Here is an 18405-nt window from a genome sequence, read left to right on the forward strand (position 1 = left end):
CCTCCAGGCTTTGCTCGATCACCACGTTAATCAGTTTTACACTATCATATTTCTCCAGCTGTATGCCACTTTGTAGGGAATGGGAGGTGATGCTTCAGCCTTTCGAGCCTGTTCTGCCATTCAAATAATTGATCTGTACCTTCGCTCCATTTGCCCGCCTTGGTTCCATAATCCTTGGCCAGCAAAAATCTATCCATCTGTGTCCTGAAGAAATTCAATTGGCCCACCAGCCTCAAGAGTGTTTTTTTTTTGGTGGGGTAGAGTTGCAGAATTCCCTGACTTTCATTTCCATGACATTCATTTCTCCCTTTTTACCCTTGCTTGGAGAAAGTGAATCAACCCTAAGCTCCAGGGAGGAGGGCGTGAAACAGCCACATGGAAAACTAGCCTAGGTCTTCCACCCTGTGCCGTGCCAGTCAACTGTGTTGTCACGGTGCCCTGATTGTAACTTTTGGCTGAAAGGAAGTTGAAGAAAGAATCTCATCTGTGCATGGCATTCAAATGAGGAGGACAGTCACTGAAGCACGTTACTGCTGCAGTTGAACAGCCTTCTGACACCAAGGGTGGAACCTTGCTGTCCTAAAGTTTCCAGAGGTCAAAAGCAGGTCACGACCCCACTGGTGATGCCTGCCTGCCCTCTTACTGGAGGCGGCCAATTAAAAAGCCGTCTGCGCGTGTCCGTCCAATTAAGGACGGCGAGCAGGTTTCACCAGGTTTTGCCCGCAGTGTGGGGCCTGACCGCAGCTGGTAAGATCCCGGTGACATCCTCAAATTGGCCCCGGTTGATCAGGTAATTGGCACTCCTTCTCTACCTGCTCACCCACTCCTGGCAATATTGGCAGAGGTGGGAATGCATCAGGTGGGCAACCTGATGGACAATTCTCACGCATTCTCTGACCCCCACCACCTGAGCCACCTCCAAGCAGCTGGTGAGAATCCGCCCCTCAATGTCCAGACTTAAAGAAGGTACGGAGGGTTCCCTCGGGAAGGGTCAGTGGGGCAGAAGTTCCTCACAATGGGCACTAAAAGGGTATTTGCAGATTGGGTGCCCGCTACCTGCAGTGCTTGATGTTCCAATGGAATGCAATCTCAAGCCTTGTGTTTAAACTGGCACCAATCCGCTAACGCTCGCAACTCTCGTGGGGATTATCTGCCCCAGTGATGCCTGATTAGCAGGGTGGGTAGAAACATCACATTCACTGAGATGGTAATGTCTTTGATGCCACACTGTGTTATAGAGAACCAACATAGAAGACATCAGGACAATGTTGCCATCTGAAGGGACTCGCCTCACTGGAATGTGGGTGAAGATGCTCGACCGGATGGTGAAGGACTGCAGGTAGGTGGCACATGAAACCAAGCCCCCAAAAATCCAACGGTGTGCTCAACAATCGCCATTCGGCACCAAAGGGCATCACCGACTGATCAGATGAAGGTCTGCCCTGTCTGCTCCCTCACCTGCCCCTCTGGTGACCTTCAGGGTGCCTTTCAATCTCAACTGTCTGCCATTTTTGTTTAAAGCTGTTCAGTCTCTTTGCTTTATTTATTCTTTCACGGGATGTGGACATCGCTGGCAAGCCCAGCATTTATTGCCCATCCCTATTGCCCTTGAGAAGGTTGTTGAACTGTTGCAGTCCATGTGGTGTAGGTACACCCGCAGTGCTGTTAGGAAGGGAGTTCCAGGATTTTGTCCCAGTAACAGTGAACGAATGGTGATATATTTCCAAGTCAGGATGGTGATTGGCTTGGAGGGGGTCTTCCAGGAGGTGGTGTTCCCCTCTATCTGCTGCCCTTGTCCTTGTAGATGGTAGAGGTCATGGGTTTAGAAGGTTCTGTCTAAGGAGGTTTGGTGAATTCCTGCAGTGCATCTTGTAGATGGTACACACACTGCTGCTACTGTGCATCGGTGGTGGAGGGATGAGTGTTTGTGGACATGGTGCCAATCAAGTGGGCTGCTGTGTCTGGGAGATGATGAAGCTTCACTCATCCAGGCAAGCGGAGAATATTCCATCACACTCCTGACTTGTGCCTTGTAGATGGTGGACAGGCTTTGGGGAGTCAGGAGGTGAGTTACTCGCTACAGGATTCCTAGCCTCTGACCTGCTCTTGTAACCACAGTATTTATATGGCTAGTCCAGTTCAGTTTCTGGTCAATGGTAACCCCCCCAGGATGTCGATAGTGGATAATTCAGCGAAGGTAATGCCATTGAATGTCAAAGATAGATGGTTAGATTCTCTCTTGTTGGAGATGGTCAATGCCTGGCACTTGTGTGGCATGAATGTTACTGGCCACTAGTCAGCCCAAACCTGGATATTGTCCAGGGCTTGCTGCATTTGGACATGGACTGCTTCAGTATCTGAGGAGTCACGAATGGTGCTGAACATTGTGCAATCATCAATGAACATCCCCACTTCTGACCCTATGCTGGAAGGAAGGTCATTGATGAAGCAGCTGAAGATGGTGAGGCCTAAAACATTACCCTGAGGAACTCCTGCAGTGATATCCTGGAACTGAGATGATCTTCCTTTGTGCTTGGTATGACTCCAACCAGTGGAGAGTTTTCTCCCTGATTCCAATTGACTCCAGTTTTACTAGAGCTCCTTGATGCCACACTCGGTCAAATGCTGTTTGATGTCAAGGGCAGTCACTCTCACCTCAGCTCAAAAGTTCAGCTCTTTTGTCCATGTTTGAACCAAGGCTGTAATAAGGTTAGGAGCTGAGTGGCCCTGGCGGAACCCAAACTGAGCGTCAGTGAGCAGGTTATTGCTAAGCAAGTACCTCCTGATAACACTGTTCATGACCCCTTCCATCACTTTATTGATGATGGAGAGTAGACTGATGGGATGGTAATTGGCTGAGTTAGATTTGTCTTGCCTTTTGTGTACAGGATGTTCCACATAGCCGGGTAAATGCCAGTGTTGTAGCAACACTGGAACAGATTGGCTAGGGGTGTGACAAGTTCAAGAGCGCAAGTCTATAGCACTATTGCTGGAATATTGTCAGGGCCCATAGCCTTTGCGGTATCCAGTGCTTTCAGCTGTTTCTTGATATCATGTGGAGTGAATCGAATTGACTGAAGACTGGCATCTGTGACGCTGGGGACCCCTGGAGGAGGCAACCAACACCATTGACCGAGCGTGGCATATGCAAAAATAAGGAAATACTTAGTTGATTGAGTGAATGAAAATTGGCAGAGATAAAATGGAAACCCATGTGCATTCTTTGTCACAAAATCAAGGACCCAGATGTATTTTACATTGTAGATATGAGATTTGATATAAATATTGGGGTTTCCAGTTTCTTTTGCGCTGTGGACATTTTGTGCACACCATTGTATGTTTACCACATATGCACTGTAATCAGCCTGCTTGATTTAGTTGGGTTTGAGTGGTGATAATTGGTTGTTTGGTCAAGGAACCACCTGGACCACTCGCCACTGTTGTACGGCTTGGATAACTTGACTCTGAAAGTGCGATCGTTTTAATGAGTTCAATTTAATTCAATTCAATTCAAATCAATTCAAAGATGGAGGTTGTAAGAGGAATGCAGTCTTGTGAGAGGGCAGTTTCACTCACAGTTTGAGTCTTGTCTTTTAGGTAGTCTCTAGGGATTGAGGATGACGTGCTTCCATCCCAGTTTGATGGGCTCTGAAATGGCTGATAACTTCAGTGCACGTTTTGCAGACCTTGCCACATGCGAGCAGGTGGTGTTTGAAGGGTTGGGTAGATGGGTTGTTTGGAGACCTGTGAGCTCCCTCTGACACCTTGAAGTCACTTCTGCACATTCCTGATGAAGTCTCTCGATGTGTTCACTGCCTTCCCGAATGAGCCTTCTCCATTTTGGTCGGTCACAAGCAGGGTTTCCCATGAGTCGGCCATGTTTGACCTCTTCAGGGACGCTTTGAGGACACCCCGAAAGCCTTTCCGCTGTCCTCCTGGGACTCTCCTGCCGTGACCAAGTTCTGAATAGTGCAGTTACTTCGGGAGTCTGGTGGCAGGCACATGAACGACATGTCCAGCCCGGCGGAGCTGGTTTGAGTGATTAGCGCCTCGATGCTGGACAGAGTGGGAGGGGACGCTGCTGTTGGACTGCTTTTCTTGCCATTGGATTTGAAGGATCTTGCAAAGGCACCGCTGATGGAACTTCTCCAGTGCTTTGAGGCACCTGCTGTAGGTCATCCAAGCCTACGAAGGTATAGGAGCGAGGGAATTACTCCTGCCCGGTAAACCATGACTTTAATCTCAGGTTTGAGATCCTGGTCCTCAAATACTGTTCGAGCGCTTACAGCATGGCAGCTATCCTATTCCAATGAGACACGCCTCTTACTGTTGGCTGTACCAACCCATGGTGAAATGAGCCTGGTTCCTGATGGGTATGAATGCCCAGTGGGGAAATGACCCAAAGTTCACCTCTGTAAGGTGGCTGTCCCAGTGTGTGTACCTGGTAAGTGGAAACACTGCCCAGAAGCTTGTGATGGGGAAGGCCCTGCTTACAGCCTAGCTGATGCTATAACTAACCTGGGGGCATTGTGTTAATGGGATATGAACTGAGTGTTGGGCATTAACTGGGGATTCACATGACCACCTATGAATAGGAGCAGACTAAACTGTTGAGTTTGGAGGTACATGTTTGTAATGTAAATCTCCATAAGTAAATGCGATAAAAGTGTGTAAAGATTGGCTGCGGTTCAGTCTTTCACTGCCTGGCTATCTGGATTTGAACATGTTGGATACTAGAATTTGGGACATAAAGCGGGAGAGTTTCAATCCTCCATGATGCCCGTCTCTTACTTTGTACTTTTATGGCCCATATTCCCTCTGCTGCACAAATGTAAGGATAAGAAATGCCTTGGCTTTGTAAATATCAATGCTTGGCTGTTACATCTTGCTCAGGTGAGGAACCAAAGTTGAATGACTGTACTGATTATTTTACTCCTTTGTTGCTCTTTTGTTGTAGCCGCTCACTCCCACAGTTGAAAAGGCTTCCCCAAGTGACTGCCCTTGATCAGCACGTGCAAGAGCAGCAGACTGCGCTCCTGAAGAAGATCAGAAAGTCAGCGGAGAAACTGAGGGACAAAAACATCAATGTGGAGGACAAGCTGCCTGAAGTTGAAGAGTGGCTCGAGAGGCTCTCGTCAGTAGCCGAGGAGGTTTGCTCTTTGATGCCGAAGGGAGGGGGATATTCCACAGGGAGGCACTGTTGTTCAAAGAAGGACTTGCCTTTCTTACAATGCTTTCTACGACCATAGGACATCCCAAAGAACTTCACAGCCTCCTGAGTCCTTGAGAGATGTTGTAATGTAGGAAATGCAGCAAGCTTCCATACATAGTAAAGCAATGACCAGATAATCTTGTTTTTGCAATGTTAATTGAGGGGTAAATAGTGGCCTGGGAGAACTGCCCATTTCTTCTTCGAAGTGGTGCCATGGGATTTTTTTATGTCCACTTGAGAGGGTGAACAGGACCCCTAGTTTGACTTTGCATCTGAAAGATGGCATCAACACTGCTCCCTCAGTACAACCCCCAACAGTGCAGCGCTCCCTCAGCACTGACCCTCCGACAGTCCAGCACTCTCCTCAGTACTGATGCTCCGGCAGTACAGCACTCCCTCCATATTGACCCCCCAACAGTGCAGCACTCACTCAGTACTGACCCTCCGACACTGTAGCACTCCCTCGGTGCTGACCCTCGGACAGTGGAGTGCTCCCTCGGTACTGACCCTTGGACAGTGGAGCACTCCCTTGGTGCTGACCCTCGGACAGTGGAGTGCTCCTTCGGTACTGACCCTCGGACAGTGGAGTGCACCCTCGGTACTGACACTCGGACAGTGGAGCGCTCCCTTGGCACTCACCCTCGGACAGTGGAGCGCTCCCTTGGCACTGACCCTCCGACAGTCCAGCACTCCCTTAGTACTGGGAGCATCAGCCTGGATTCTGTGCTCAAATCCTGGAGTGAGACTTGAACCCTTTCTGACCCTCTCAGGTGGAGGTAAAAACAACTTTCTGACTTCGAAACGAGTGTGCTACGGCTGGTAACACTTAGTAAGTGTGGCGTGTTTGGCAGAAAAAGATGATTTTGGACCTGTGATTTCCAAAGCTCTCCACCCACTGGCAGGTAGCATCTGTGAAGAGAGAATCAGAGGTAACATTTCAGGTCGATGGCCTTTCATCAGAACTGAGTCCAGCTGGACCTTGATCCTTCCTCATCCAACAATTTCTTAAATTATAGAATGAAACGGCTGGATTGTTGCACAGAGAGCTGGCACAGACTTGATGGGCCGAATGGTCTCATGTGCCATGATGATTCCGTGAAATTGGCCCTTATAATGAAAGCCTGAAAATTATTTTGGCGTAGCCCCATGTTAATAACTTTTCAATTGAGGGTCACGTCCTGTTGCCTCATATAACAGCAGTCAGTGCTGCCCATTGTAGTTCATTGGGAGAAAGATTTAAAAGATTTTGATGGAATACTTGTAATTTTGTAAAAGACCCAACTGATATCTTTGCATTGTCAGAAAGGCACAATCACCCTGTTGCCTCAAAGGCACAATTCTCCTTGAGTTGAGTGCGCTGGTGAAGCTAGCATCCATGTCACAGTTTAATAGAGCTCTGATCAGCAGTCTTTGGTGCCTTGGCTGTTTGTTTGCGATGAGAAAGCGAGGGGTCTCATTTTGTCCCTTCCTTTCCGAGCGTGGGGGCTCATGCTGTCGCTACCCCTCCAGTTCCACCTCCCCCCACCACCCCCCAACACTGAGCCTCTCAAACATTTCAGGCTGAACGCCATTCCCTTCCCTCCAACATAACTAAGTGCTCGGCAGAAGCTTTGCCACCTCTTGTTCCTTTATAACAGTTGTATGGCTTGTTCTGCCCTCCTGCGCACCAATAATTTAAGCTGCCTCCATTCAGAACTGAGCTCCGCAAAAGGGAGTTGCCACCCTCTGGGCCTGGAGCTATGTTGTGCCTCGTTGTGTTGGAGGCATTACATAATAGAGATAAAGCACAGCTTGGCACTCATGCTCCAATCCTAAATGAAAAAGGGAAATGCTGGAAGCAGATCGGGCAGCATCTGTAGAAGGAGAAACTGAGTTAAACTTGCATGTCAACAGCCTTCCATCAGATTGTTTGATCATACCCATTTCCGTACAGCCTAGTTATAACTTGCCCTAAGTTGCTGACAGTCACTTGAGAAGGAAGGTAGCATCCCTGTGTTTTTAAAAATTTATTCTTTCGTGGGATGTGAGCGTCGCTGGCAAGGCCAGAATTTGGTGCTCACCCTGATTCGCCCTAGAACTGAGTGGCACGCGAGGCCAATTCAGAGGGCAGTCAAGAGTCAACCGCATTACTGTGGGTATGGAGTCACATGTAGGCCAGACCAAGTGAGGGCAACAGGTTTCCTTCCCTAAAGGACACGAGCGAACCAGATGGGTTTTATTCATTGCAGTATTTTGTCGTTCGTTCAGGTCTGTGGCGGGGGGGGCGGGTGGGGGTTGGTTTGCATCGGAAGGGAGTGATGAAGACTGTTCTCAGTTCGGGGCAGGGTTTAAGGCAAGGTTGAGGCTTCTTTCCCCGTGCACGATCCATTTGCTGCGGCTGGAAAGCTCACGTTCCGACACCTAACATGCCTACCAGTTCTCCCACGGCGTGCACGGTGAAAGACCAGCTGCCAGTTGGCCAGAGCGGGCGGGTGGTGGAGGGGGGGGGGGGGGGGGGGCAGGTGGAAGTTGGCAAATGTTAAGCCCAGCAGCAGCAGCGATCAGCAGCTCACATGTTCCCCTCCCTTTCTGATCCTCGCAGCCTCAGAACAGCCTGCCGGACGTGATTCTGTGGATGCTATCCGGCGAGAAGCGGGTGGCTTACTCACGGGTTAAAGCGCACTCGGTCCTGTTTTCCAAGGACAGCGAGAAATCCTGCGGGAAATTCTGTGGGATGCTCCAAACGGTGTTTATGAAGGTAGGTCCAAGCTCCCTTCAGGTGGATGTTGGTGCCGGAGGTGTGACTTTGTTCTGCATTTCAAACTCCAAGCGCTCCCCCAGTCCATGAACGATACTCCCTCCCTGCATCTTTACCACTTCCAAACACACGAGTGTGCTGGAGTATGTATCTATGTATGCATGTGACAGTTAGAAAATATCAGCAGGATTAGACAAAGTGAACATGGATTTATGAAAGGGAAATCATACTTGACAAACCTACTGGAGTTTTTTGAGGACTTAGCAGAATAAAGGAGAACCAGTGGATGTGGTGCACTTAGATTTTCAGGAAGCTTTTGATAAAGTCCCACATAAGAGGTCCATGTGTAAAATTAAAGCACATGGGATTGGGGGTAATATATTGGCATGGATTGAGAATTTCTAATCGTCACATGCATACATGTACGTGCATACATATATAGATACATATTCCAGCGCACCCCTGTGTTCGGAAGCGGTAAAGATGCAGGGAGGGAGTATCGTTTATGGACTGGAGAATTGGTTAGCAGAAGGAAAGAGAGTAGGAATAAAAGGGTCTTTTTCAGAGTTAGGACACCGCAAGGGATCAATGCTTGGACCTCAGCCATTCACAATACATAACAATGATTGGGATGAGGGAACCAAATGTAATATTTCCAAGTTTGCTGACGACATGAAACTTGGTGGGATTGTGAGCAGTGAGGAGGGTGGTAAGAGGCTTCAAGGCAATTTAGACAGGTTGAGTGAGTGAGCAAATACATGGCCGATGCAGTGTAATGTGGATATGTGTGAAGTTATCCACTTTGGTAGGAAAAACAGAATTGTAGAATATTATTTAAATGGTGATAGATTGGAAAATGTTGATGTACAAAGGGACCTGGGTGTCCTTGTACACCAATTGCTGAAAGCAAGCACAGGTACAGCAAGCGGTTAAGGAGGCAAATAGTGTGTTGGCCTTCATTGTGAGAGGACTTGAGTACAGGAGCAAGGATGTCTTACTGCAGCTATACAGGGACTTGGTGAGACCACACCTGGAGTATTGTGTACAGTTTTGATCTCCTTACCTCAGAAAGGATATACTTGCCATAACTACCTGGGTAGTTGCCATAGAGGGTGTGCAGTGAAGGTTCACCAGATTGATTCCTGGGATGGCAGGATTGTCGAATGAGGAAAGATTGGGTCCACGAGGCCTGTATTCACTGCAGAGGGAATCTCATTGAAACATATAAAATCCTGACAGAGATGGACAGACATTATGTGGGGATCATGTTTCCTCTGACTGGGGGTGGGGGGTGGGGTCTAGAACAAGGGGTCACAGTCTCAGGATAGGGGGTAGGCCATTTAGGACTGAGATGTGGAGAAACCTCTTCACTCAGATGGTGGTGAACCTGTGGAATTCTCTACCACAGAAGATTGTGGAGGCCATTTTCCATTTCGAAGAACAAGAGATAATCACATTTAAATGTATAAGATTCTCAGAGGGCTCGAGAGGGTCATTGCAGACAGGGTGGATGCGGACAGGGTGGATGCGGACAGGGTGGATGCGGACAGGGTCATTGCGGACAGGGTCATTGCGGACAGGGTGGATGCGGACAGGGTCATTGCGGACAGGGTGGATGCGGACAGGCTGGATGCGGACAGGGTGGATGCGGACAGGGTCATTGCGGACAGGGTGGATGCGGACAGGGTGGATGCGGACAGGGTGGATGCGGACAGGGTCATTGCGGACAGGGTGGATGCGGACAGGGTCATTGCGGACAGGGTGGATGCTGACAGGGTGGATGCGGACAGGGTGGATGCGGACAGGGTGGATGCGGACAGGGTCATTGCGGACAGGGTGGATGCGGACAGGGTCATTGCGGACAGGGTGGATGCTGACAGGGTGGATGCGGACAGGGTGGATGCGGACAGGGTGGATGCGGACAGGGTGGATGCGGACAGGGTGGATGCGGACAGGGTGGATGCTGACAGGGTGGATGTTGACAGGGTGGATGCGGACAGGGTGGATGCGGACAGGGTGGATGCGGACAGGGTGGATGCGGACAGGGTGGATGCGGACAGGGTGGATGCTGACAGGGTGGATGCTGACAGGGTGGATGCGGACAGGGTGGATGCGGACAGGGTGGATGCGGACAGGGTCATTGCAGACAGGGTGGATGCGGACAGGGTGGATGCGGACAGGGTGGATGCTGACAGGGTGGATGCGGACAGGGTGGATGCGGACAGGGTGGATGCGGACAGGGTGGATGCGGACAGGGTGGATGCGGACAGGGTGATTGCGGACAGGGTGGATGCGGACAGGGTGGATGCGGACAGGGTGGATGCGGACAGGGTGGATGCGGACAGGGTGGATGCGGACAGGGTGGATGCTGACAGGGTGGATGCTGACAGGGTGGATGCGGACAGGGTGGATGCGGACAGGGTCATTGCAGACAGGGTGGATGCGGACAGGGTGGATGCGGACAGGGTGGATGCGGACAGGGTGGATGCGGACAGGGTGGATGCTGACAGGGTGGATGCGGACAGGGTGGATGCGGACAGGGTGGATGCGGACAGGGTGGATGCGGACAGGGTGGATGCGGACAGGGTGGATGCGGACAGGGTCATTGCAGACAGGGTGGATGTTGACAGGGTCATTGCGGACAGGGTGGATGCGGACAGGGTGGATGCGGACAGGGTGGATGCTGACAGGGTCATTGCGGACAGGGTGGATGCGGACAGGGTGGATGCGGACAGGGTGGATGCGGACAGGGTGGATGCTGACAGGGTCATTGCGGACAGGGTGGATGCGGACAGGGTGGATGCGGACAGGGTGGATGCGGACAGGGTGGATGCTGACAGGGTCATTGCGGACAGGGTCATTGCGGACAGGGTGGATGCGGACAGGGTGGATGCGGACAGGGTGGATGCGGACAGGGTGGATGTTGACAGGGTGGATGCGGACAGGGTGGATGCGGACAGGGTGGATGCGGACAGGGTGGATGCTGACAGGGTGGATGCGGACAGGGTGGATGCGGACAGGGTGGATGCGGACAGGGTGGATGCGGACAGGGTGGATGCGGACAGGGTGGATGCGGACAGGGTGGATGCTGACAGGGTGGATGCGGACAGGGTGGATGCGGACAGGGTGGATGCGGACAGGGTGGATGCGGACAGGGTGGATGCGGACAGGGTGGATGCGGACAGGGTGGATGCTGACAGGGTCATTGCGGACAGGGTGGATGCGGACAGGGTGGATGCGGACAGGGTGGATGCGGACAGGGTGGATGTTGACAGGGTGGATGCGGACAGGGTGGATGCGGACAGGCTGGATGCGGACAGGGTGGATGCGGACAGGGTGGATGCGGACAGGGTGGATGTTGACAGGGTCATTGCGGACAGGGTGGATGCGGACAGGGTCGATGTGGACAGGCTGTTTTTCCCCTGACTGGAGAGTCTAGAACAGGGGAGAATGGGAATAATTGAATAGATTTCAAAGAGCCAGCAAAGGCACGATGGGCCGGATGGCCTCCTTCTGTGCTGTATGATTCTATCACGGCATAGTAGCCTTGTAGCAGAGTCTGTACTGCAGCTGCTAGCTTCACAATCAGGTGGGGTGTTTTGTTAAGAGTGTTGCAGTAGCAAGTCTTATGATAGTGATGAGATACACAGTCAAAGTTATCCTGCTTTAAAATCTCCATTGTGATTAACGGCATATCATTTTGACAATGGTTTCATTTACATTTTGACTATTGGCATGCCGTCTGCTGAATATTTGTCTGAAGGTTTCCAAAGTATCTCCCAGAGGTGATGAACGTTGACTGCTTTGTGTATTAATTGCTGTGATATCTGTCAGACCACTGCAGACTTCATCATTGACAATGTCTCAATTCTTGTACTCATGTTGATAGCAACCGTTGGACAGGTCCCACGACATGAGGAGTGTCGCTCAGCTCCGTGTACGGATGTGGATGGGGCTGTCTTCAGACGAAGAGGAGTTTGAAAAGTACATTGATGGAAAAATTTTGGTCGCTGCAGAGAGAGTGAGTTAAGCCAGTAGGGGCTGGCGTTTAATGTATATTTCTTTTTAAAATATGCTTTGTGGAACAGCGTAGTAGCCTTGGGTTCAGACACACCGTCCAAGGCAACTTTCCCATTGAATTCACTGACAGAGACTTGCCTCATCCCCAACAGGGTTGTCAGCTTGAAACGCCTCTGATTTCTGAAGGCGGACTGTGTGATCGAATAGCAAACATTGTGTTCAGCCCCGGTAGCTCCCAGCTCCCCTTATACATCTTGCCTTCTGAAGAAACTCTCTGGAGTGTCTCCCGTTAAAGGCAGGGTGACTTTTCAGCGAAAAACATGAGCGGAATATAGTTACAGTAAGCGGAATATAGTTACAGTGAACGGAATATAGTTACAGTGAGTGGGAGGATAGTTACAGTGAACGGAATATAGTTACAGTGAGTGGGAGGATAGTTACAGTGAGTGGAATATAGTTACAGTGAGCGGGAGGATTGTTACAGTGAGCAGGGGTGTAGATACAGTGAGCAGGAAGATAGTTACAGTGAGCAGAATATAGTTACAGTGAGTGGGAGGATTGTTACAGTGAGCAGGGGTGTAGATACAGTGAGCAGGAAGATAGTTACAGTGAGTGGAATATAGTTACAGTGAGCGGGAGGATTGTTACAGTGAGCAGGGGTGTAGATACAGTGAGCAGGAAGATAGTTACAGTGAGCGGAATATAGTTACAGTGAGCGGGAGGGTAGTTACAGTGAACGGAATATAGTTACAGTGAACGGAATATAGTTACAGTGCACGGAATATGGTTACAGTGAGTGGGGGGATAGTTACAGTGAATGGAGTATAGTTCCAATGAGTGGAATATAGTTAGTGAGCAGGAGGGTAGTTTCAGTGAGTGGAATATAATTACAGTGAGCAGGAGGGTAGTTACAGTGAGTAGAATATAGTTACAGTGAACAGGGGTATAGTTACAGTGAGCGCGAGGATAGGTACAGTGAGTGGAATATGGTTACAGTGAGTGGGAGGATAGTTACAGTGAGTGGGACTAACATCCTTGCGGGCGGGTTTGCTAGTGCTGTTGGGAGGAGTTTAAACTAATTCAGCGGGGGAAGGGAGAAAGAATGTTAGCAGAATAGGGACACATCATAATACAGTAAAACAATCAAGTCAGAGGGAGTACAGCTGCAATAAGCTTCAAGGGAGTAAGGCAAGGCTGGATGGCCTCTACGTTAATGCCAGGAGTATTACAAGTAAAACGGATGAGTTAAGGGTGAGGATTGACATGTGAAATTGTGATATAGTAGCCATCACTGAGACATGGTTGAGCGAGGGGCAGGATTAGCAGCTCAATATTCCAGGATAAAGAATCTTCAGGTGAGACAGGGACGGGGGTAAAAGAGGAGGAGGCATTGCATTATTAGTTAAGGAGTCAGTTACTGCAGTAAGGAAAGATGATATCTTGGAGGGGCATCAAATGAAGCTTTGTGGGTAGAGCTTAGGAATAAAAAAGGGACAACCACGTTATTAAGTGTTTATTATAGACCCCCAGATAGTCAGTGAGAAATTGAGGAGCAAATATGTGCACAATTTGTGGAGCTGTGTAAAAACAATAACAATAGGGTAATTATATTAGGTGATTTCAACTTTCCCAACATTAATTGGGATAGACATAGTGTTATGGGCTTAGACGGAGTGGATTTCTTGAAATGTATACAGGAGAACTTTTTAGGTCAACATGTAGAGGGTCCAACAAGGGACGGTGTATTGCTGGACCTAATTCTGGGGAATGAAGCTGGACAGGTGGCTGAGGTGGTGGTGGGGGAGCATTTTAGTGATAGTGACCACAACATGGCACAGTTTAAGTTTGTTGTGGACAAAGAAATCGACAAGTTGCAAAAAAATATTTTGGATGGGGGGAGAGTGGATTTTAGTAAAATAAGGCAGGATCTGGCCAAGGTAGACTGGGGACAGTTACTTTTGGGGAAATCTAGAGAGGAATGGTGGAGGGTGTTCAAAAAGAATATGGGGAGGGTACAGGCTCAACATGTTCCCTCTAGGGTGATTGGAAGGAGTAACAAGCCCAGAGAACCATGGATGACCAGAGATATTCAGCTTATGATGAGAAGGAAAAGAGAGGCTTTTAGCAGGTACAAGGGAAGCAAATCAGCGGAGGCATTAGTGGAGTACAGACAGTGCAGAGTGGAGCTTAAGAAAGCAATTAGGAGAGCAAAGAGGAGATATGAGAAAGCTCTGGCTGGTAAAAGTAGGGAAAATACCAAGATATTGTATAAGTATATCAATGGGAAGAGGATAACCAGGGAAAGAGTAGGGCCCATAAGGGAACAAGGGGGCAATCTATGGGTGGAGCCAGAGGACATCGGTAGAGTGTTAAATGAATACTTCACATCTGTCTTCACCCAAGAGAATGAGGATGAAGGTATCGAATTCGGGGAGAGAGACTGCGAGGTTCTTAAGCAAATTGATATAGGGAGTGACAAGGTATTAGAGGTGTTGGCAGGCTTAAAAGTGGACAAATATCCAGGTCCAGATGATTTGTGTCCCAGACTGCCGAGGGAGGCAAGGGAGGAGATTGCAGGGGCTCTGACCCAAATTTTTAATTCCTCTCTGGCCACGGGGGATGTGCCAGAGGACTGGAGAACAGCTAATGTGGTTCTGTTGTTTAAGAAGGGTTGTAGAGATAAGCCAGGGAACTACAGGCTAGTGAGTCTCACGTCAGTGGTAGGGAAACTATTGGAGAAAACTCTGAAGGAGAGAATCTATCTCCACTTGGAGAGGCAAGGTTTGATCAGGGATAGTCAGCATGGCTTTGTCAGAGGGAGGTCATGCCTAACAAATGTGATTGAATGTTTTGAGGAGGTGACCAGGTGTGTAGATGAGGGTAGCGCAGTTGATGTAGTTTATATGGATTTCAGCAAAGCCTTTGACAAGGTCCCACATGGGAGACTTGTAAAGAAGGCAAATTCACATGGGATACAGGGTAATTTGATAAGGTGGATTCAAAATTGGCTTAGTTGTAGGAGACAGAGGGTGATGACAGAAGGATGCTTTAGTGACTGGAAGCCAGTGTCCAGTGGTGCACCACAGGGATCTGTGCTGGGTCCCCTATTATTTGTTATTTATGTAAACGACATAGATGACTATGTGGGGGGTGGGTGGGGGTGGTAGGATTAGTAAGTTCGCGAATGACACAAAGATTGGCCGGGTGGTTAACAGTGAGGTTGAGTGTCTTGGGTACAGGAAGATATAGATGGGATGGTCAAATGGGCAGATAAGTGGCAGAAGGAATTTAACCCTGAAATGTGTGAGGCGATACATTTTGGAAAGAGTAATTTGACAAGGAAGTATTCAATGAATGGCATGGTACTAGAAAGTTCTGAGGAACATAGGGACCTTGGCGTATGTGTCCATAGATCTCTGAAGGCGGAGGGGCATGTTATTGGGATGGTGAAAAAGGCATATGGGACATTTGCCTTTATCAATCGAGGCATAGATTACAATAGTAGGGAGGTCGTGTTGGAGTGGTATAGAACCTTGGTGAGGCCACAGCTGGAGTACTGTGTGCAGTTCTGGTCACCACATTATAGGAAGAATGTGATTGCACTGGAGGGGGTGCAGAGGAGATTCACCAGGATGTTGCCTGGGATGAAACATTTAACTTATGAAGAGAGGTTGGATAGACTTGGGTTGTTTTCGTTGGAGCAGAGAAGACTGAGGGGCAACCTGATCGAGGTGTACAAGATTATGAGGGGCATGGACAAGGTGGATAGGGAGCAGCTGTTCCCCTTAGTTGAAGGGTCAGTCACAAGGGGACATAAGTTCAAGGTGATGGGCAGGAGGTTTAGGGGGGATGTGAGGAAAAACTTTTTTACCCAGAGGGTGGTGACAGTCTGGAATGCACTGCCTGGGAGGGTGGTGGAGGCAGGTTGCCTCACATCCTTTAAAAAGTACCTGGATGAGCACTTGCACGTCATAACATTCAAGGCTATGGGCCAAGTGCTGGTAAATGGGATTAGGTAGGTAGGTCAGGTGTTTCTGACGTATCGGTGCAGACTCGATGGGCTGAAGGGCCTCTTCTGCACTGTGTGATTCTGTGATTCTGAGTGGAATATAGTTACAGTGAGCGGGAGGGTAGTTACAGTGAGTGGAATATAGTTACAGTGAGCGGGAGGGTAGTTACAGTGAGTGGAATATAGTTACAGTGAGCGGGAGGGTAGTTACAGTGAGTGGAATATAGTTACAGTGAGTGTGAGGGTAGTTACAGTGAACAGGAGAGTAGTTACAGCGAGCATAGGATACAACTAAGCCTTCACGAGAGCTGCATGCATCTACTTCATGTTTGCTGTTTCTGGTTTTATTTGTAGTATGAAAACCAGGCAAAAGTCATGGGCCACTGGGGCACCAGTGGGTTGCTGCAGCATCCGACATTCTCCGATGCGATGGGTAAAATGCGGCTGTCAAAAAAGGACTTCTATCCTCTAAAGGGCTGGCAGTGGGATGGAAAATGGACCATCGATCCTGAGCGGTGGTGAGTTTGCTTTATGCCTTATTAGGCCTAGGGGAGGGGAAGGATTCCAAAACCTTTTCACTGGCGTGGATTTTGGTTTAAAATTGAGAAACTCCAAATAAAGAAAGACTTGCGCTTTTATAGCGCCCTTCATAATTTCAGGACATCGCAACCACTTTGGAGCTAATTAAATATTTTTAAAATTCACAATTGTAATGTAGGAAACGTGGCAGCCAAATTTGCACACAGCAAGCTCCCACAAAAAGCAATGAGGTAAATGACGGGATAATCTATTTTAGCAATGTTGGTTGAGGGATAAATTTTGGTCAGGACACCAAGGAGACCTCCATTGCTCTTCCTTAACTAGAGCCTTGGGCTCTACCTCCAGTACTGAACTTTGTTTAACATGTCATTTGAAAGATAGTACTTCTGACAGTGCTGTACTCTATCGTACTGGAGTGGGACTTGAACCCTCAACCTTCTGACTCAAGGAATGCATGCTACCCACTGAGCTGCAGTTGACAATGCAATGGTCGAGCCTGCTTGTCCATTATGGAGCTGGTGATGGAGATGGGTGCTGAAAGCCTGTGCACCAGAGGAGTAAAGAACGATTGAGAGAGGGGAGCGAGTTCCATGTTCTTGAGGTTCTGGAAAAGAATGAGTTAGTGAGGGACTTTAAAACAGAGAGAGTTGAGGATGATTCCCTTTGTTGGAGATGTCGCTGATGGCCTCTTACTCTTTCTCCCCCTTTTTAACAGCTTGTTGTTTGGCGCTGATGCAGGTCACAATGAATATACCGATGATGTTTATGAAAACGAAACCTATTTGGCTGGAGGAGAATGGAGCACAGCTTTGGAACAGTACACAGATGTAGTGGGTGTTTCACAACTCTGTCTTTGTAGAAATCAAATCGAAATGTGTTCAGCAGTTGAAAGTTGCACAACGCGGAAATAGCACCATCAGAGTCCTCAGGAAGAGCCAAGAAGAAAGACTTGCACCTTATAGGACTGGGCTGGGTTCCAGTCTAGATCCCAGAGATAAAAGGGCAAACTATCATAGAGTCATTCCAGCACAGAAAGAGGCCATTTGGCCCATTGAGTCCATGCTGTCTCTCTGTAGATCAATCCAGACAGTCCCATTCCCCCCGGTCTATCCCTGTAACCCTGCAAGCTTATTCCTCAGGTGCCCATCCAATTTCCTTTTAAAATCATTCACCGGCTCTACTTGGACCACCCTCATAGGCAGCAAGTTCCACTCATTCCCACTCGTGTAAAAATGTTCTTCCTCACATTCCCCCCACCCTGTATCTCTTGCCCAAAACTTTAAATCTGTGTTCCCCTAATCCTTGTACCATCAGCCAATGGGAACAGCTTTTTTTTGTCTACCTTATCTAAACCTGTCAGAATCTTGTCCACATCTATCAAATCTCCCCTCAATCTCCTTTGCTCCAAAGAGAACAGTCCCAGCTTCTCCAACCCAACCTTGTAGTTAAAATCCCTCATTCCTGGAACCATTCTGGTAAATCCCCTCCACACCCTCTCAAGGACCCTCACACTTCTTCCTTTAAATGACTAGAACTGGACCAGTTGTGGCCTTAACCAGAACTTTACAACATGGTTTCCACCATTTAATTTTTTTGTTGTGCTTTAAAAGTGTTATAGGAAGAAGCTTCAACTCTGGATCACTGTTTGGTTTCTTTTGTGTCTCTCAGAAAGGGAATAGACACATCCCGATAGAAGATATTGAATGCCCTGTTGGGTGGGAATGGAAGGAGGAATGGAGCCTGGACTTCTATCGGGCTGTAGACGAGCAGGGTAAGTTGGCACGTGCCATTGAATCTGACCAAACACATTTCTCTGACCAAACACATTTCACCGTTGAACTATTAACTAGTCTTCATTCACTTACCTCTGAACCTTTCTGAATTATT

General features: G+C 48.7%; 1 protein-coding gene across 1 annotated transcript in view; it reads left to right on the forward strand.

Moving 5' to 3' along the window:
- LOC121290057 (myoferlin-like) overlaps positions 1 to 18405 on the forward strand; it is a 119648-nt gene that overhangs the window by 45182 nt on the left and 56061 nt on the right. Inside the window, exons 21-27 of the mRNA XM_041210213.1 lie at positions 1239 to 1339; positions 4958 to 5150; positions 7794 to 7949; positions 11839 to 11970; positions 16333 to 16496; positions 17234 to 17348; positions 18187 to 18289. Coding sequence (XP_041066147.1) covers positions 1239 to 1339; positions 4958 to 5150; positions 7794 to 7949; positions 11839 to 11970; positions 16333 to 16496; positions 17234 to 17348; positions 18187 to 18289 — 964 coding nt within the window. The remainder of the gene's footprint in view (positions 1 to 1238; positions 1340 to 4957; positions 5151 to 7793; positions 7950 to 11838; positions 11971 to 16332; positions 16497 to 17233; positions 17349 to 18186; positions 18290 to 18405) is intronic.

Source organism: Carcharodon carcharias, chromosome 17, assembly GCF_017639515.1.
Source record: "Carcharodon carcharias isolate sCarCar2 chromosome 17, sCarCar2.pri, whole genome shotgun sequence".
NCBI classification, from domain to species: Eukaryota; Metazoa; Chordata; class Chondrichthyes; order Lamniformes; family Lamnidae; genus Carcharodon; species Carcharodon carcharias.